Source organism: Ictalurus furcatus, chromosome 14, assembly GCF_023375685.1.
Source record: "Ictalurus furcatus strain D&B chromosome 14, Billie_1.0, whole genome shotgun sequence".
NCBI lineage: Eukaryota > Metazoa > Chordata > Actinopteri > Siluriformes > Ictaluridae > Ictalurus > Ictalurus furcatus.
In genome coordinates, this window is record NC_071268.1 from 25,846,521 (window position 1) to 25,867,217 (window position 20,697).

At 42.3% G+C, this 20,697-nt stretch overlaps 1 protein-coding gene across 3 annotated transcripts; it reads left to right on the forward strand.

Annotated features, from left to right (window-relative positions):
* The first annotated feature begins 742 nt into the window (after window positions 1–742).
* On the forward strand, window positions 743–18,400 carry tmem65 (transmembrane protein 65). 3 transcript variants are annotated; one of them, XM_053641817.1, is made up of 10 exons: window positions 743–1,745; window positions 1,845–1,925; window positions 2,946–3,177; window positions 3,741–3,800; window positions 7,663–7,707; window positions 9,344–9,411; window positions 9,597–9,651; window positions 12,940–12,982; window positions 13,080–13,185; window positions 13,270–18,400. In XM_053641817.1, exons 3-10 carry the CDS (start codon window positions 2,955–2,957, stop codon window positions 13,390–13,392), a joined length of 723 nt encoding a protein of 240 aa, XP_053497792.1. In that variant the 5' UTR covers window positions 743–1,745; window positions 1,845–1,925; window positions 2,946–2,954; the 3' UTR covers window positions 13,393–18,400. The 3 variants fall into 3 exon arrangements, with proteins under 3 accessions (XP_053497792.1, XP_053497791.1, XP_053497793.1); XM_053641816.1 differs by having other exon boundaries at window positions 743–1,925; XM_053641818.1 differs by lacking the exon at window positions 3,741–3,800 and having other exon boundaries at window positions 747–1,925.
* The last annotated feature ends 2,297 nt before the right edge of the window (window positions 18,401–20,697 follow it).

A 20,697-nucleotide genomic window follows, 5' to 3' on the forward strand; every position in this document is an offset into this window, starting at 1 on the left:
TGCGCTTAATTTGAGAATAATTAGTCACACAAAACATACAAAAAACACGTTACAAATCTGACCAGGCTTAGTTTTGATCTAAAGGATTTTTTACTTGAGACAAATGCCGTTTCTCTGCGCTAATACATGGGAAATGTAGTGCGTTCGCGAACATTTCTATAGCGCGTTCGCCGGAAGAGTACCACATTTCCCATAATGCATCATGAATTGACGTCTGCAGCGACGTCCCGTCAACGCAAAACGGCGCATTTTGATTGGACATTTCTTCATCAGTGGTCTCTTCACCAACCAATCAGAAAGTCTAATAACCGCTTCTGGTTCTCGAACGCGCCGGGAAGTTAAAAATAAACAGTGGTGTTGCCAGGTCCGACTTTACTCCCGCTGAAGCTCAGATTCATTATTACCTGTCAATTAAATCGTAATTATTAAACACATAACTTTATACATATGCACTGGGGCTATGATTAAAGTGATCCTTTGGAAAAATCAGTTAAATATCCCTTTATTTTATAAATAAATCAGTTTATAAGTGACCTGATCTCATTCTCATTGCTTTATTTATGACAAGTTATTATTATTATTATTATTATTATTATTATTATATATTTGTACTACAGCTCTGTTATTGTTCAGAAGGTGTTGATTAATCATATCTCTGACAGTATTTTGGCTGTAATTCAAATCACAGGTTTATATTAATGTGCTTTGGAGTTTTTATAGTAACAGCTAATTCACGTAGACTTGTATCGTGGAAGCTCCACATAAGTTTTTCCACACTTTTATTTAACAAATGAAAAATGTCTAATGATTGATATGGTGAAATTTTCTATGAGGAGATCTTTATAAAACATTTTTGGAAGGAGTCTCCAGTGTCAGCGCGCTGTAACCGTCAGGGTAAAGCTCTTACATTTTCCACAGTGGGAAGGTCTTCAGGACAGCCTACTTTGTGGTTTGTGATTTAGCTGCAATTGTTGTTTTTTTTTTGTCTTATTAACGTCAAGAGAATGTGAGGGAATGACTGTATATAGCAGTATAACATGCATTATACCATTAACTTACTCATTTGACGGATGTTAAATGTAACTATAAATACGTAATAAGTCAAATGTGTTGTGTTTTTATTAATAAATAAAAATCACTGGCAAATGGTCCACATAGACATATTTTTAAAATATGCGTATTTTTCTGAAATTCGACATTTATTTAACATTTCTGGAAGGAGTCTCCAGTGTCAGAGCTGTGTAACAGTCGGAGGTAAAGTTGTAAGACGTTAGAAAGTAGGGGGGTTAGGATGCAATCAGGTCACGATTAGATTCGTGTCACGATTCAATTCAGTTCTCGGGATGTTTTTAACAAAATTTTGATGACGATTAGAGTTTCTGTGTTTGTTTGTGTGATTGTTTTTTTCTTTTTGTCAGTAGGGAGGGCGTCGCCATTTTTTGGTTTCTCAGTAAAATGTTGACAAGTTGCATTTTTTTTGTTTTTCTTATTAATTGAAGAGAAAGTGAGGGAAAGACTGTTTATACCGTAGCGACAACAGGAAGTTCCACATTTAATGTTTTATTCCTAACATGGTGTTGTTCTGTAAATTTTGCTGACACGGTTGAGAAAGGTGAATTAGTGTATGGTTTTAGGGGTGGAACCATGAGTTGTTTTTAAGAGGACTTATGATCTGCAGATCTGGCAACCCCGATTCATGATTTCCATTTGACTCATCTCGGGCGAGGAAACTTAACTCAACTTGAGTAAAGAGAGTTACTATCCATGTGCTTAACACTATTGGACTATTACGGCTCGGTTTTTTAATTTATATATTATTTATCTTTCTCCTGGTCGCCATGCAGGGAATTCTGGGGAATCTAAGAGCTTCAGAACAACAACAACAGCTGCAAGCAGAGATGAATTAAGCCCTTTTATCTTTTTGGGTGAGATATGCAAATTCCACTTTGATCTTATTTGCATAAACCTCTGACTATTTGAATTTCTGTTTATGATGTCATATTTATTTCTGCTGAAAGAGAAACCTCCATGGCAGCTGCTCTTAATCCCAGTCCTGGAGACTCCACACCAGCTTCTTCTACACACCAGTGTCCTACTCTACCCTTCTAAAGAGCTTTATAACTAGTTAATCCAGGTTAGTTAATTTAATCCAGGTGTGTTCACGCATTCACAATCATCAGGTGTCCAAATCTATACTCTTATTCACTTTGAAGTGCACTAGTTATAGAGTTAGAGATTCGTAATTATGTCTAAAAGCCTAATATAGAAAATCCAGGACACTCAGGATCTCCCACAATGCACTGCAGTAGGTCAGTGTCTAAACAATAGGGCTGTTTATGGATTCGTAAGGAGTCCGCTGTCTCGGATACAGGCCAGGACTGGAGTTGCGTCACCTGATCTGCCTGAGCCGATGGAAATATCAGGGTGGGGAAGGTCAAAGGTCATACGGTAATATAATCAGGAAGCATCCCAGGTTCATGAGCGTAGTGTAAAATGTTTGTTCTGATACATTATCGTTTCTATAGTAGCGATGAACACAGGGACTTGTATGGCGGATGCTTCAAATCATCTGTATCGTTGATCTGGTGAAGGTTTCTGTCAGGATAGCTACATTTTATGGAAGGAGTCTCCAGTGTCATTACGTTTTCCTTCATGGGAAAGACAGAGGAGTTTGCGCTTTCTCAGTACACTTCCAGCTACAGTAGTGTTTATTGAAGAATTAAGCGTTCTTAGCTTTCCTAAAAGGGGTCTGCTTGGAACCCTTTCTGATTGAGAAACACTTTGTACCTAGAACCTTTTAACTTTACACCCAGAACCTTTAAGTGTTCTCAATGTACCCTTGGTCTGTGCTGGTTATTCTTATTTAATAACTAATCTTTCACTTATTATTATTATTATTATTATTATTATTGTTATTATTATTCCCCTCCCTACCCCCCTTTCAGGTTCTCCGCATGTTCTCGTCCACGATGCTGAGGTTCTGTTTGCAGAGAACCCTGAGCCCGTGCGTGCGAGGAGCACAGAAACGCTGGCTCGGCACACACAAGCACAAAGAGAAGCTCGAAATGCTAAACACTCCGAAAGGAGCGAAAGACTTTATCTACAGCCTGCATGCTACGGAGCGCAGCTGCTTACTGCGAGAGCTGCAGAACTTCGAGTCCATCGCCATCGCTCAGGGTAAGAGCTCGCACCCACTCAACCGCCGTGACGGCCCGGAGAACTTTACGAGAAACCGCACACGCGACGGGTTTTTATGTCGGATCTGTGTATGTTGCAGAACATCTGTTTCCACCTGTAGGTTCCGTCTACATCCTGCATGTACTTGTTGTAAATAAACAGGAAGATGTGATGCAATGACTGAACTTGTGACGTTCAAAGAACGGCTTTATTTATATACAGTAGCCGTAATAATACTCTGCTAATGCTCTTCAGACACATTGCGCTGTCTGTCTTATTGTTGTTGATACTAATTTGGGGAAAGTGCAGGTGTGGCTGAGAGACCGGGATCTTTACCCTTCACCGACCCACATCACACTGTGTTCACCTCAAGAGCTCTTGTTCTGTCGCCTCAGCTTTACGCCTGAGGTCTCCGGCTATGCAGGCTCCGTAATACACGGGTTCTCATATCGTCTTGTTCTGAAAGAAGAGGCGCTCGCTTCCGACCCGCCAGATTTGTCTCTCCACACCGTATCCTGATTCTTTTCCGTCTCGCTCAGTCTTTCCTTTCTTCCCTTGTTCAGAGAGCGCCCCGTTTAGGAGAGGGTTCAGCAGAGACAAGGTTCCAGCCGAAGTGACCGAGGGTAGGTAGATGTGCTCCAGGGCCGGGTCCGAATCGCGGCAAGGAAAATGGAGCCTCTGTTCATTTCCCCTCTGTTCCGTTAAGTCTGGTATTTCAGTTATTAAAAGAAAGGTCTGGATTGAGAAATATCAGCTGTGTAAATCGGTGCCGTGAGGGGAAGTGAGTCAGGGTTTAATATTTCTAGATCGGTCTGGAGATGTGTGTGTGTGTGGGTGTGTGCGCACTTCTGGTTTCCCTTTAACACAATGCCTCTTGTTATGCTCTGGCTTAAGCATGTGCCATTTACCACAGAAGATTAATAGAATAGAAATGATCAAAAACGCCTGATTTTCTCCTCATTGTGTCTCACGCCTGAGCTTAGAACGTCTCAGCGTCTCAGCAGCTAGTATAGAACTCTGTAGGGGTAACGTTCAAGCAAATGCTGGTGCTAGAGCGACACGGGTGAATGGCAAACGAGCTTGACTCCTAAGGAAGCCATCCCACGCATACTCAATACCAGGACAATGTTGGATTAGATTAGATTAAATTAGATTGGATTTTTCCACGTTTTAAACCCAATCTGGTCACGAAGCTATCCGCCCTCTTCTGCATACTCGAACGGCAGCGTGCTAGCTCACGGTTACGCGCGACTGTACAACACCGGCAGTTTTGCTCGGCAATAGCGTGAAGGCTTTATTGACGTATTTTCCTGAAATAACACATTCAAAATAACGCTGGTTAAAACTTTTTGGGCCTTTATACGGTATACAGTCAAAAGTGTTCAGTATTTGATACGTAACAACATAAACTACCAGCTCAAGCACCACTGGCTTTGTGGTCCTGTTACTATAGTTACCACCAGCGACATAACTTTACAATACGATTATAATATGCTTCTAATACCTCAGAATTATCAGCGCTCAGGTACACTGGGTTTTCGGCGCGGCGGAGCGATTAATCAGCCAGTCCGTGTAACACCATTTCAACAGGAATCACTTGGGAACCTTTCTCATGAGCCGGTTTATTTCTTTTTTGGAAGCTGTACGCTGAAGCTGTAAGTGATATTGATTTAATAATATAGCGAGGAAGAAGTCCAGCGTAAATATGACCGAGATAAAGGGAAGGTTTAAAACAAACGCATCGCTGTAGGTTCTGAAGAGAGAACGGCCTGAAAGAAGAGCGAATCGTTTGTTTGAGCATTCGTCTCGGAGATTTGTGCTGGAGCTGTGTTTGTGAGATTGTTTGGAAGTCTTTTAACTCTATTAATAAACCTTTGGTCTTCCTCTAGAGAGTGTGTGTGTGTGTGTGTGTGTGTGTGTGTGTGAAAGATTGTGTTATGCTCCTGCATGATACGGATAATATATCATATTACACATCTGTGCTACTTAATATTCTAAGTAACACAGACGCGGATAAACGTCGACTTCATTCTTCATCCAGACTTTCGCAGGAAGTCGTGTGGAGCGCGTGATTTCAGGCTGAACGGTCGTACAGATGCGTAAAAGTTTGAGAAATGCCCGATTTTTGAATAAATGATTGTGGAAGGTTTGTTTGTTTGTTTTCTTATTAAACTATATCATTTTTATCACACTCGTATTCGGGTAAAATATAAATTCAACCTGATTATACACTGAGAAAGTTCTGGAAAACGCTTGGAATTTCACTCTAGAAAACCGTACGAACGTTTAAGGACGTGGTAAAGCTTGTAGCTAGGGCTGGGCAATATATATCGTGTTTTTTTTTATTGATTCATTTTCATGTGATTCATTTTCATGTGATTCATATTCATGTGATTCATTTACATGTGATTCATTTACATGTGATTCATTTTCATGTGATTCATTTTCATGTGATTCATTTTCATGTGATTCATATTCATGTGATTCATTTACATGTGATTCATTTTCATGTGATTCATTTACCTTTTCTCTTCTCTCCTCGATTCCCTTTCCCAAATATTTCATTGAGAAGAAGAAAATCTATCTATCGATATCTATCTATCTATCTATCTATCTATCGATATATCGTGATAAATGATAAACGCGATACACGTTTGCGAGATATCATTGTTCTGGTGGTTTATTGTTTACGTTTTTAATAAATACTAATTAATTCTTACCGAATGGATGCTGTTAATTTGATGTAATGCTTTTTTCTTCTTTGTCTTCGTAGGCATTGAAGAAAAGTCTCGTCAAACTCAGTTTAACTGTTTTGCCGAGAGTCTGTTAGCTAAATTATGTATCATGACGTGCATCGCGTATCGTAGAAATGTCCTCGCGTATCGCGTATATGATATTTTTGTCATACTTGTAGTCTAATGAAATATTAGAAACACAACAAGCAATATTACAATAACGTTTTACTAACAACGCATGTTTGCTGTGACATTTTTGTCATTGTCGTTTATTTGCTTTTTCGCTGAACCACACAAACATTACTCTATTAGCACTCTCTCTCTCACACACACACACACACACACACACACACACACCAGAAATAGTTTGGTCCTGTTTAGTAAAGTTACATGAATGTCTAAGCATCAATTAATGTTTAAGGAACTAAGAATTAGTTTGGTGGTTGTTGTTGTTGTTGTTGAGGGATAAAGTAAGTAGATTTCTCTCTGCAAGGAAAAGAACACTTTTTTTTTCCTCTCTCCTTGTCATGTAACAAAAAAACAAACCTCACAAACATATCTGTCCTAAAGACGTGTTTATCTGATGGATAAATGAAAGTTCTAGCTTTAGCTCTGACTGTTTATCTCTGACACTGGAGACTCCTTCCATAAAAACACTTTAGAAAAAAAAAGTCTATTTGTTATTATACTTTGATCATGTAGGGTGTTAGTCATACGACACCCTATGAATTAGCAGTTACTATGGAAACAGTAACTTGTAAAAACAAGAACGTAGTAGAATGTGCCGGAACTGCAATAATTGGAGCTGTTGTTAGAGAAAATGAATCAACGCCGTCTGACCAATCAGAATCGAGAATTCAAGAGCACTTGAGATAGGTCGGAGATAACAAACGTGGTTTTCCTGAGATGACCTGATTATTTTCTGCTGAGATCAGCGTTAATAGGTTTTCCGGAGATGATGAATTGAACGTGTCTGTTGTGATTTACTGATGCATCAGACTTTACATCAGACTTTACACGCTCCAGGGATGTGATGATGAGCGTTTATGCTAGGGCTTTTCTAAATTTACAGATTAATGTATCTGCTAATCTATCCGTCTGGGGAAATTTGTATAATCGGGGGGGAAAAGTGTTCAGTAGATTTTTAGGTTCCATGAACAGCCCATGTGATGCGCATGAACAGCCCATGTGATGCGCATGAACAGCCCATGTGATGCGCATGAGCAGCCCATGTGATGCGCATGAGCAGCCCACGTGATGCGCATGAGCAGCCCACGTGATGCGCATGAGCAGCCCACGTAATGCGCATGAGCAGCCCACGTAATGCGCATGAGCAGCCCACGTAATGCGCATGAACAGCCCATGTAATGCGCATGAGCAGCCCATGAGCAGCCCACGTAATGCGCATGAGCAGCCCATGAGCAGCCCATGTAATGCGCATGAACAGCCCATGTAATGTGCATGAACAGCCCATGAACAGCCCATGTAATGTGCATGAACAGCCCATGAACAGCCCATGTAATGTGCATGAGCAGCCCATGCCTGGATGGAAATGTGACCACGGTTCACGTTAGTAAAGTGTTCGCACTGATCGAGCTTGAACTAGAACCGCCTGTTTGTGTTTATTACGAAATAATGCGGAATTTTCATATCTTTGTCTGAACTTCTGTACGCAGTCTCTTACTGTAAACCGTCATGTAACTGAAACATTGCTCAACCTTCTTTTTTTTTTTCTCCCCCCCCCCTGCAGAGAAACTGGAGTCGTCTCCACCCAGTACCAGTCAACTGCGATACGGTGAGATGTGTTTACACGTTTACTGTCTCCTCACACACACACACACACACACACCAAAGGCTTACGAAGGACGAATCCCCGTAAAGACACTATGTTTCAGACCACCGGTAGTACTTAATTCATTATAATTATAACGTTCTGCGTACATTGTGTATATATCTGAATAATCTCATGTAGGATGTGATTGGGTGAGTTCATTTACCCGCCAGATGAAAAGCACTTTATTTTAATGGTGTTCATTAGGGACGCACCGATCAGGATTATTACGACTTAAACCGATCCAGATTTGAATTAAACCCACATTGTAGCGTTAGCATTATTATTAATTACTCCGCGCGACGCCGCTGTGGTGAAAGTTCAGGCCATTTTGCGGGATCGATAAAAGATGGCGGTTTGTGAGATCGGAGAGTTGAGAGAAGCAGATGATGTACAGAGTTACTCTCTTCATCGTAATGGCTTCCCTGCGGTATTTCCACACTTGTTCGGTTGACTGAGGAGATGAAAATCCGTGTGAAAGTAACCGTTGCGTGGCGTAGATGTATTTTGGACTCCCTGTAGTTTTTATTCCGATTGTATCATACAACTCCGAACAGGTCACTCGCACCGGTGCGAATAAATATTTATTCACAGTCGCACAAAATACTTTTCAATCGCAAATGCGAGTGAAATGGTCGCACTGTAGAGCCCCGAGTTTATCTACAGAGTTTTTTCCTGTTCCACGTGATGACGTTTAATGTCCCCGACAACCTCTGTAGTGCAATTTAGCATCGTGCTAGTGTCACGTTCTCCCCTCACGCGCAGCGAAGCTTTGCCGCTCGAGCGCTAAAATGCAAACCCGTTTCCGGGTTCTGGCGCTACAAAATGACGTCGTCCCTGCGTCACTCCGTGGCGATCGACTGTAAGTGTAGGAAGCGCCTGATTTGATCTGCAGCGGAGTTTTCTATGAGCGGAGGACGAAATTTAAACGTTAATATCGCAGTCGATCATGTTCATTTAATCAAAATCGTAATCGCGATCGATTCATCGTGCAGCCCTACACTGTAGACGTCATTTCTATAATAATAATAATAATAATAATAAATAAATAAATGAGCTTTCTTGGCCAACTTTTGAGCTTAGAGGGTGTGCTGTTGGAAAGATGAGAAAGGGATCTACAAGTCTTTTCAGTTTGACGGATGTGGGTCGTTGCACTCAATGGGTTCAAATGACTCCACAGTCCCAGTTGTACACCAGGGACACGTCCCTGTGTTTGGTTTTCAGTCGGGTGCCGTCAGGATTCCAGGAGACGGTCGCACGTCACGGGCGCCAAGCACTCGCCAACAACCTGACGTTGTCGGAAATCGCATCGTCGCATGAGTATTTTATTTCGCCGGACGATACTGGAACTGTATTTGCGCAACTCTGTTAATATGTAACATCATTTTTCTTTGGAATGTATGAGGGGCGGGGAATTTTTTATTATTTTTTTAAAAGTTTTTTTTACCGCACAGTAACACAGAAGAAATAAAAATGTGTATATAATTATTATAGATTATATTGTATATAATCGTATAGGCAAGACGGAAGGGTTTTTAGAGATGCTGTCCGGGTCGGTCGCGTACACCGACACTGATGCGCTTGTTTTTTTTCGTTTCAGTGCTCCTTCACAACGCCATCCCGTTCGTCGGCTTCGGCTTCCTGGACAACGCCATCATGATCGCCGCAGTAAGTGGTATGAGCCTCTGCAGTGGTTCAGATGATTTTGGGGGTTCACGTCATTGCACAGTTGTGTGTATTCGTGGAACTGATCCCGGATCAGGCTGGATCAGCACCGACTCCTTTACACTTGCACAGATCTAACAGACTAATCAAGTGTACGTTACAGAGGTTAACTCCGTGTGCGTTCACAGGGAACCCAGATCGAGCTGTCCATCGGCGTGACCTTCGGAATATCAACTATGGCAGGTACGTTTATGTTACACAGGTGTAATGCGCGTAATCCATAATCGTACGTGTAACCGTGTAGCTCCAGTGTTTTTACACCACGCACAGACAGGAAAGCATTCGCTCTATCGTCCGGAGATCGCGAGTTCCCAGTCCCGGTCATGCCAGGAGAGCGGAGTCGGCCATGCCTTCTGGGTGGGAGGGGCATACGCTCTATCTCCTGTCAATCACAGCAACACTAGCCAACCATGGACATCTGTGAGGGGGCGGATAGGATGTTTGTTCTCCATGTCAGATCACACGGTGAAGATCCTCCAACAACGGACCTGCGATTAAAGAACACGACCACGTCGTCCTTACTTCGTTCGTCGGCCTGCTCCAGGCTCGTGCAGAAAAGATTTAACACGCACAGAGATTTTTTTCTGTCCATTAGTATGTTTTGTTCACGCTTCGCCGTCGTCACCACCATCGTATTTGTACTGTAGCCGTGCGGGCGAGTTTTGCGTCGTCCTTCGCGGTCCTCCTGTTGACGACTTTCAGACGAGAGTTCTAGCACGTCACACAGGTTTTTAATTTTTTTTAAAAACTGACACTGCGAGAATTTTATCGAAGTTTTCGAATTTACTCTAATGGCACTTCAGATCTTATGGCTACTAATAAAGGATCTTTCTTTAAGGCTGCAAAGAGATTCAGTCCTGACATAACACCTAAGAGGATGGGCGATCTGTTATTTATTTATTTATTTATTTATTCATTCATTTATTTATTGCCACCTTTACTTTCAGCGCTAATGGGATAACATGTGCTGTGGGTTATCAGAACCATGCTCATCGTAACGGTCAGAATCCTCCCTTTAGTGCATCACTTGCTCCATCCAATGATCCTAGCCCTTGTGTTGAGTACCTCACGTGTAGTCGAACCTTTTGGAGCAGATTTCCAGGCGCTCTTTTTCCCGATTATGACGTCATGGGTTGAGACAGGCTAATGATGCTGCAGAAGAATTAGGTCTTGTATCTACTACATGACAGTCACACCGGATGATGATTTTGCAAAACCGGGTGGTACTTGGTGATTGGTTGGGTGCGTGGCTAGGTTCCCGGTGGCAATGTGGGCGTGAAATTTTTACTGTTAACTTATGTCTCGATTCACCGTCGCTGCATGTGTGTTTCTCCTCTCGCTAGGACTAATATCTACACTAGCGGTCAAAAGTGTTAGGACACTCGGTCGAAATGTTTCTCATGATCTTGAAAACCTTCTGATCTGAAGGTGTGCGATTAAATGTTTGTAGACAAAAATATAATCGCGCCGACGTGTTCGTTTCTTTCGTTAGAAAACTAACGTTTTATTTAGAAAAAAAAAATCTTTGTTTAAACGGACGACTCGGAGGGAAATGTTTCCGAAAAGCAGCCCATGAGAGTCCGGCGTCGGGGTGGACTCCTTTAATACGGTTTAAAAAGCATCCCAGGGAAATTCCTCAAGAACTCGGGTGAGAAAACGCCAGGAATACTTTGAAGATGCTAAAATACAAAATGATTTAGATTTACATAGGATTTTTTTTTATCACAACATAATTCCCTTAGTTCCATTTGTGTTACTCCAGAGTTTTGATGACTTTATTATTATTCTAAAATGTGGAAAATATACTAATAAACATAAAGAATGAGTGTGTCTAAGCTTTTGACGGGTAGTGTATATTTAATGTGACATGATCACGCTTCTTTATGTCTGATACGCGGGTAGAAGCGGAAGACCTATCCTTATTGTCGGATACGTAGCTGGATAATCGCCACTGGCTAGACGTTATAGTATTGTTGAATAGTACAGAAAGTTGAAGCTGTAGTTCGTCTAGACCGCTGATCTAAACTCACAACGGAAGAACTGGTTTAAAATGTGTTGATTTTTATTGTGTGTGTGTGTGTGAATCACACCCAGTGTAAAGTATCAAATGTCAGACTCGGCAGATCGACTGTAAATATTTACAGTAAAACAAAGTTGTGTACGCTTCATGTTTGTCCCTTTTGAAAAGAATCAGCACTGAGCGTCCCGTTGAAGCGGGACACGGGTTAATAATCAGTCGGTTGACCCTAGTGTGACGGGCGTGTGACGATCAGCGAGGTGGTGAACTGCCGTGTAAAAGCACGAGCACCTGACCGCTCTTCAGGAATTCCAGCCAGAACTGTTTCCACCCGCATTTTCTCCGTGTGTCGTGTAAACACTGGCTCCTGAAATGAAAAACGTCCTCGGTGTCTCTTCGTCGTATTTTACATACCAGCGGTACTGACATTCAGGGCATGTCCCGAACTGAAGAGTAATTAGAATGAGTTTTCAAAACCCTAAATGTTCTCGCTGCTGGAACGATAGGTTTCATGCTTTAACACAGCAAGGCTTTATAAATAATGGACAGCTGGACGCACCTGTCTGAGCACCTGTCTGTCCTCTTATATACTATAGCGTTTCGGACATTTCTCAAAGGAGCCGACTCCCTGTTTCCTCCGACTGACCCCACCCCACCCCCCCGTTCTGTTGAACCCACTGTACCTTATAACTTTGTGGCTCGCCTTTGTAAGGAAAAGGATAAGAGCCGAGCAGCCGGAGGCGGAGCTTATTTCCAGGCCAGAAAAATGTAAACAGGTGAAACAAATGGAAGAGAACACGGACAAACCCAGCTCCAGATCCGTCAGACGGCAGTGTTGCTAATCACAAGCTTTGTTTTTTTTAAGGTAAAGTCAAGTTAAAAAAATGAGTGTTCTTGAAATGTGGCGTTTTCTGTGAGGAAATGTTTGTTTAACATTGCAAGGAAGGAGTCTCCAGTGTCAGCGCTTTCTAGCAATAAATCTAGCCTTCGTTGGTTCTCGGAGGGAACGACTGTTTACGATTAACGATAACGGGGACTAACTGGATCCTCGGACCGTGCTCGTTACTCTGTCTTTTGATACGCGGTTGACGGACTGCTGTGGTGTAAGAGGAATAAAACACCTGGAGACATGCCGCTGTAGAAAGTAATCAGCTTCAGGCTGGTAACTGTAACGCCGCTTCGTGTTGGGACGCGTCACACCATTGCTCCGTCGATTGTTTTTCTATAACAGCATGCGCCCAGGCGTTGTAATGAGGAATTGTATTATTAACCAGTTATTATAGGAGTTAACTGTGTATAGGAGTTAGTGATGTGATGTTGACATTTGGACACGGCTTCATCAAGACGGGTTTGAATCCGTTCCTCGAAATTGTCTGTATTGCTCATGCTTGTGTGTGTGTGTGTGTGTGTGTGTGTGTGTGTGTGGGGTGACTAACAGTGTTTTGTGGTTGCAGCGGCGGCGTTGGGAAACTTGGTTTCTGACCTGGCTGGACTTGGGTAAGTAGCAGTTTATAACTACACAGTATACACACACGCATTACACATTACTCATATTTCTGAGTATTTCAGTGCGTGTGTGTGTGTGTGTGTGTAGGCTAGCGGGTTATGTGGAGGCTCTAGCTGCCCGGTTGGGGATGCAGATTCCCGATCTTACACCAAAACAGGTTGACATGTGGCAGACCAGACTCAGCTCACACATGGTAAGAAGTGTTACTGTGTGTGTGTGTGTGTGTGTGCGCGCTCCTTATGCTGAGGATAATGACTCCGGATGTGCTCGTGTGCAGGGAAAGGCGATCGGTGTCACCATCGGCTGCCTGCTCGGGATGTTCCCGCTCTTCTTCCTCGGTGATGAAGACGAGGAGGAGAAACAGAGTGCGGCAGTAACTCCACTCGCAGACCCCAAATAACTGTTCCGCACATCGCCCACACACCACCACCGCACAGCAACACTATTAGAGCCTAATACTAGAGTCTACTCATTCTCTCAAACAGGAAGTGCCATTCACGCTTTGTCTTCAGCAAAATAATGAACTTGTCTGAAGATTTATTTTAGTTTTGTACTGGAGCCACGAGGCGAGCATAGCTAACACGCACCGTCCACACGCTTGCGTTGCTTAAAGCCACGAGATCATTCTTTAATTAGACAGACCGTCATAACAAATTCAAAGTGGAACTCTGTACAGTCCCGGAAGGTTCCGACTTAATCCGCTTTTCCAAGATGGCCGACGAATAACACTACGCTGTTCAGCTACATGGCGAGCTTCTGGTCGTGTATAGTAAGTCACACTGCGTCCTAAACCGCATCAGCGTGTGTGTGTGAGACATCAGAATAGATGCGGTTCGAGGAAGATATTTATAGCAAAAGAGGGAAAAAATGGGATTGTCCCATTTCCCACCAAAAATACCCTGAAAAAACCCCAAAATGCCCTTTCAAACAGGATCGCCCTCTGGGAGAACTGCAGCGTCTCATTGATACACTTGGATCCTGGGTGGACGTTAGCAATGATGCACGTCTAACATTGCCTCTAAGAGAGTCCCTGAGCAGGAAGGTGAGTTTGGAGTTACGGAAGCAGATGTGCTTTCTGTTCACGTTGTCCACCAGAGCCTCGATCACCTGACCTAGACACATCAAAGAGAAGTCGGTGCCGTTCCCCTCCTTCAGGCGTGATCCTTCGGTACGTGTGTCTTTCTGCATCTCAGACCCCGCCACATCTACCAGGTTGAGTTGAGACGTTCTGACGTTCACCACTTCCTATCCCGTCTCCTTGGACTCCAGCGTCACAGTGAAAACGGCATAAGAGCGAGACGACGTGTTATTCATCGCCGTGGACGCGACACGCCGATTATGCCGTCCCACAGATAACAACCGGAAGGCCTCTGCGGCTGTATCCGCGTATTTCTCCACCGCTCCTTCCACAAACACTCTTTTGTTACTGTCCTCTCTGAGGACCAGACTCGCTGAGGTGCTGCCCACGAGGTCAAAGGTCTGCTCGTTGCAGATCTCGATGACGGAGCATTTACACAGGAAGCTCCTTGCTCCTTCAAGACTTCTCCGCCACACTGCTTATGAGGTAGAACAAATGCTCAATGCTACGAGGAATAACACCACGCCGGTCATCGGAGAAATCCGTCGGCTCGCTCGGCCCCAGCACGGTAAAGGTCTTCCCTGAACCCGCCTGGGTCCGAGATTCTTCTCCTCGTCCTCTTCTTCTTCTTCTCCGTGCGGGTGTGAGTTATCGTTCCTCGGTGATTCGGACATTAGCGAACTGAGCTCCGAGAGTCGAAACGCTGCGCGATCTGTTCCGCCGCCTCCGCCTGGTTCATACTGATACACTTTATTTTGGTCCAAACGGGCCAGAACAAAAAACTAACACTAGCAACGCTTTCTGCTCCTCGCTTCGACTTCTCACGCTCGCGATAACGTCACTCGGGTGTGCCACTTCTTGGTTACGTGACGTTAGCCTCGTAGCTGTAGTGCACAACTAAAGGAACAAACTTCATACATAGAACATGTCTTGGCTGATGTTTATTATTATTATTATTATTATTATTATTATTGTTGTTTTTTAATGCTGAATTATTCCTGAAAAGTTCAAATGGTTGTAACGATGTACTTTTAGTGTTTTAAGGTATAGATTTGCCGCAGAGAGGAGCGTAAGACTGGAGATTGTCTCAGACTGGAGGGATTGATGACTATTATATTATACATAAGGTGCCAGCTTCTACGCTTTAGCCGTAGCATTTACGACAAAATCACGACCCCTTGCTTCTCCAGACTACAAAACTGCACTTTTCTGCAATTTTTTATTTATTTATTTATATTTTTTTTAGATGCAGTACTGTCAAAGTCTTAGGCATCCGAACTTTGTTTAATGCAAATGCATTATTGAGTCGATTTAAAAAAAAAAGAAAAGTTTCTTTTCCAACAACAAAAAAAAAATTGAAATGGAACAGGAATGAAAATGTTCGTATGGCAGTAAAGAAAGCAACGGATTACACTGTACGTTACTTTTTAGACAGAAATCATAATGGCGTCTGAGCGGTTTCATCTGCCGAAAGTCTCCAGAAGAACCGCGGCAGGTCCTCAAAGATCCTGAGGAAAAACGTACCGGCTAAATTCCCTTATAAACCTGCACCAAGTGTACACGAGATGGTTCGTTACCGAGCAAAGGGTCGTTACTGTTAATACACACTGTCTTGGGTTTCGTTTCATTATTTTCGAAGGCGCCTTTGCTTTATAGCATTTTCTTTAAACGTGCGTAAGACTTTTGCACAGTATTGTAAAACGACAGTCCGAACAAACAACAGAATGGACAGTTCACTGAAGGGGAAAGGACGTGGCAGGTGAAAGAAGCGCATTTGCTTCCGGTAGCCATTACTTTCATTGATTTTAGATAGACAGGACGGTCTCCTGTACTCCGAGGACGTCATATCAACATAGCGGCTCACGGCACCAACTGTACACACAGCAGCACTTTATAACGCTGACTGTACAGCTCAGTTCAATTCAGTTTTATTTGTATAGCGCTTTTAACAACGGACATTGTCACAAAGCAGCTTTATGGAAATATATAAGTTCCGGATATAAACGTTGAATGTATAAGTTTTATCCGTAATGAGCGAGCCAGAGGCTGAGGGTAAGGAAAAACTCCCTGAGACGACACTATTTCGAAGAGGAAAACATACACCACTCATCACATTTGGCTAGATTGTCGCGTCCATGTTTGTCCCCACTTTGTATGTGACGTGATTCCGAGTTCCCTCTTCCGAGCTATGTCGAATGCCACATTTGATCAGGTGAACGTTGATGTGTAAATTCGAGCCTCGGACTTGAGAGCCAATAGAAACCAAGAAGCCAGGGCTGTGCTCTCATTGCCCGGTTTAAAAAAAAAAAAAAAATGGTGGCGCTGCGAATTATTAAAGTCCCCGTGAAATCAAAATGGAAGTTTAGTGGCTTTTTCAGAACGAATATGTTAGTCTTAAGGTTCTCTATAAGCTAGTGCGCTCCAAAGCGATGACAAAACGCGCATTTAGAAGACTTACAGTCTCTCTCTCTCTCTACCACCGATACGGCTCAACGATTTTGATGACGTCATTCTGCACTTTCTCCAGTTCTCCAATCAAATGCTCTGTAGAAGCTGAAGTGTCCCGCTCCCGTCGTTATAAAAATCACCACGCCTGAAAGCTGTAGGCTGTTTAAAAAGGCCGAGGAGCCACTCGATATGTCTCGCCCTGACTTCCTGTCTCAGTGGAAATTACCTCACTTCAAATAACCCAGCATGCTTCAAGGCACTTCACCGGGACTTTAAGTAGCGTTCACACCAGACAATAGCCATCTCGTCCACCAACATGTCCTAGGGTGTTTGTTTTTTTGTTTTTTTTTGGGTCTCTGTATGGTGGAATTTTCTAGTTAGCAATTTTGGCACCTCTTTTAATCCTAGTCTTTTTTTTTTTTATCTCTTTATTTAAATACAGATACTGGTTCATTTCATATCGTTTTCTATATAAACAGCTATTGTGGATATGAAGTCTCTGTACGTTGGCGCAAAGGTTTGTGTCGAGAAGGAGATGAGGACGTAGTAAGTTGTTAAACACGGTGATTTGGATCTCTGAGATTTGATCTCTTGATCTTTCCGTGCTCGTCTCTGCTGAGAGAGCGGCAGTGCTGCAGGTTTTAGAAACTGGTGCTCACTACCTAAGTGGCTTCACCTGAACATGAAGTTCAGCCTTACTTCTATTACGATCCTAAAGTATTCAGTTCCTCGTGGAATATCTACAGTAGTATGAAGGACACGGCGTTTCATACCGAACCACGACGTGCTTACGGGCACTCTGCGGCCACTGAACGCCGGGTTTGTCGTCACAGAAGTTCAGTCACGTTAATCTTACGCGCTCTCTGCTGTCTATGGGGTGAACCGGAATTGCAATGAAAACATTAACAAGCCGTAACTGACTTTTTGGCCCCACCCTCTATGTTGAAACTATATCCTGTATGTGTTGCTTTCTAGCTGGGGGGGTGGGGCTAATTTCTGGGCCTGAAAAATGAAGCTAGAAATAAGGAAATTAGTTTTTTAAAATTTTTCTGTTATAGATTTAGAAACACTTCTACCACTCCTTTAATCAAAGTTCTCATAAGTCTGGAAGGTTGTCCCTCATGTAAGCACGAAGGATGTCATCTCATTAGTTTTTATGTATGTTTTTTATTTTACATTTTTTTTAATGTGTGTATGTGTTTGATATCAACATTAATGTTTGTGTATTTTTATCAAGTGCTGCATGCAATAGAAGCTGCCTTCTCCTGCACAGATGATCCCGATCATAAAAAAAAACAACTAGATTCTACTGGAAAGAGGAAATTCGGGTTTATCCGGGTTTGGAAACAAGTCCGCCCCTACAAATGCGTATTTCTTAACCGTTCAAAGTGGGAGAAATCTGTTAAGCTTTTCATTTCTGTGGATGACGGCTGCAGAATCGGGAAGAATTCGATTTGTGCCTTATTGACGTGTGACATGTTTTTATATTTATATATCCGATCACATGGAGTATGTACATCTGATCGAGCATACTAACATGCTGAAAAAATCGGAGGTCGAATAAATCTAGGAATTATGAGGAAAACTGATTCTCCTGTCCTGATTTGAAAACGGTCAGCTCTGGAATGATTGTAAAGCTCGAGGAAAGATTACGAACGATGTCTTTTGTGGTTAAGCGGCTTATAATCCAACAACGAACATACGAGAGAAATCGGACCTTTTAATAAACGTCGTTATTTCTCTTTTAAGAGTAAAAAAAAAAAAAAAAAAAGGGTGTTTCAGACTTGGAGAAATGAAACGGAAAACCAACATTAAAGGTTAGCATATATCTATTTATTCATTTGTTCCAATTCTTTAAACTTCTGGAATAATAGTAAACTCATATTCACAAAATGAAAGAAACTTCTGATCAATCAATAATCATATCATCAAGAAAATGAAAGCAATGATAATTACAATAATAGTCATATTTTGAATAGAATAATTGTCTTCTTAACAATATTAACATTCACAACATTTTCTTCATATGCTGAGGTGTCCCACACGGTTAAAACACTGAGCCTTTCCCTTTCGCCGGTACGCGTTTCTGTGGTTCTATAGAAATATATACATTCCTACGCTCCTAAAGCCCGTAAGAAGGACAGGGTGTGTATGGCTTGTCCATGTCTATGGCTAAGTTTTAAGGGTAGGAGTAGACCCGCTCTGGGCGTTTCGTTCTGAAGATTAGATACAAAATCTCATGACTCTAAAAAACAAATATAGCGCTACACGATGGGAGAAAACATTTCACCAGCACGATCTTTCTCGGGAGGACTTTTATACACGAAAGGTGACTAGAGTATTGTAAGGTTCTGCTTCGTATTTCGTTTATTACTGGTTCTGATCCATGGCGGCGAACAAGCAGAGCCATCTTTCTAACCACAGTTTCAGAACCAGTACAGTTAGGCACGGGGCACGATTAGATATAATATATATATATATATATATATATATATATATATATATATATATATATATATATATATATAATGTGTGTGTGTTGTTTTTTTGTGTTTTTTTTAAATAAATAATATCTGAAGTGCAGACGTAATAAGTTATCAATACTTTCAACCACCACAGAAAAATAATAATAATAATAAGAAGAAGTAGAATCATAATAAATAAAAAGCAAGTGACTAGAAACCTACCAGCAAAACCAACTAATGGTGTATATGTGTGTAATCATCTATCGAACATCAAGGAAGAATCAGAAAAGGAAAAAAACAAACAAACAAACAAACCCCCCCAAAAAAAAATAAATAAAATAAAAAACGATAGGACTTGGTAAAATGAATAAAAGTGTAGAAATCAACAGGTCTTGAATCCTCAGCTCTTATGTACATCAAATCCAACTGAAGCTCACAAGCGAAAGAAATCAGCTACCGATCTCAGAAAAACTCCAATCGAACGGCGAGGAAAACCGAACAGAAGCGTCGGATTGATAAATGCGGTGCGCCTAATGGAAGGAAGATAACAGTAGGACCGAATGAGGTATGATGCTACTACTTCCTTCTATGATCATTATGCGTGTGTATAAGTGTGAATGTGCGTGTCTCCATGCTTTAGGAGAGTAGTATAGTACATTACCACGATATAGTACATTGGTAATGGGTATATTTGTGCTTAAATAAAGTCTAATAGAATAAAGATGGGCTATAGGTCTAGAGTTATAAATACTAAAAGCTAGACTTTATAAATACTAGATCATATAGAGTTTTCGTCTCTACTGCAGTTTCCTCTCGAGGCGGGTCCCTGCCGTTAGCTGATGAAACCATGGTCGTCCTTGGTGTTCTCCGTCCGATCCCGTTCCTGTTCCCTATTTCTCTAGTTCACACGCACATGCATGCACACACTCACAAAGGAAAAGACAAATCCATTTGCATCGATGCCCAGAAGCACCCGGACGCGGGATACGTCCCATCGTTCGTTCACGTGCAGACGGACGCCACACACGGTCTCGCTCACTGAAGCAGGTTGGTTCTGCTCTTCCACGCGCACACACACGGTGGCGCTGTATCTTCGCTCGCGTCATTTCCGTCCCATCGACTGGATGAGATGAAGGGATGCTGATCCTTAAAAGTCCTTAAAGCAGCAAAGTCCAAACAGAGACGATATTAATCAAACATCATACGCTTTCAAACTCCACAGCTTGGAGAAGAAAAAAAAAAAAGGAAAAACAAAAGAAAAAAAAAAAGGGAGTGTCCTGTGCGCTCCTGTCGATGAAGTGTTTTTTTTTGTGTGTGTTTGTTTTTTTTTCCATTTCCCCTGTTTTGTATAGAGCTCTTTAGGCACAGAGAAGAGGCGCCGCCCACCGCGCGGCACAGGAAGGGCTTTCTGAGCAGTATGGCGACGTCTGATTGGCTCAGAAAAGACTACACCTCCATAAAAAGATTGAAAAGGCTCGTTATAGGAAAAACAAAACTTACAAGAACAAAAATGAAGAGTCATTATTAGAGCTTGGAGGTTTGTGGGTTATGGAGTCGGTAATACACACCATAACCGCACATACACACAAAGACCAACACAGCCCCTCTACGGCCATCATGCTGAGAACAACAAAACACGCCTGCTGAGAGAGGGAAAGACATAGAGAGAAAGTCTGAGGTGTGCTATGGGCAAAAAAAAAGAGGATACATGAAT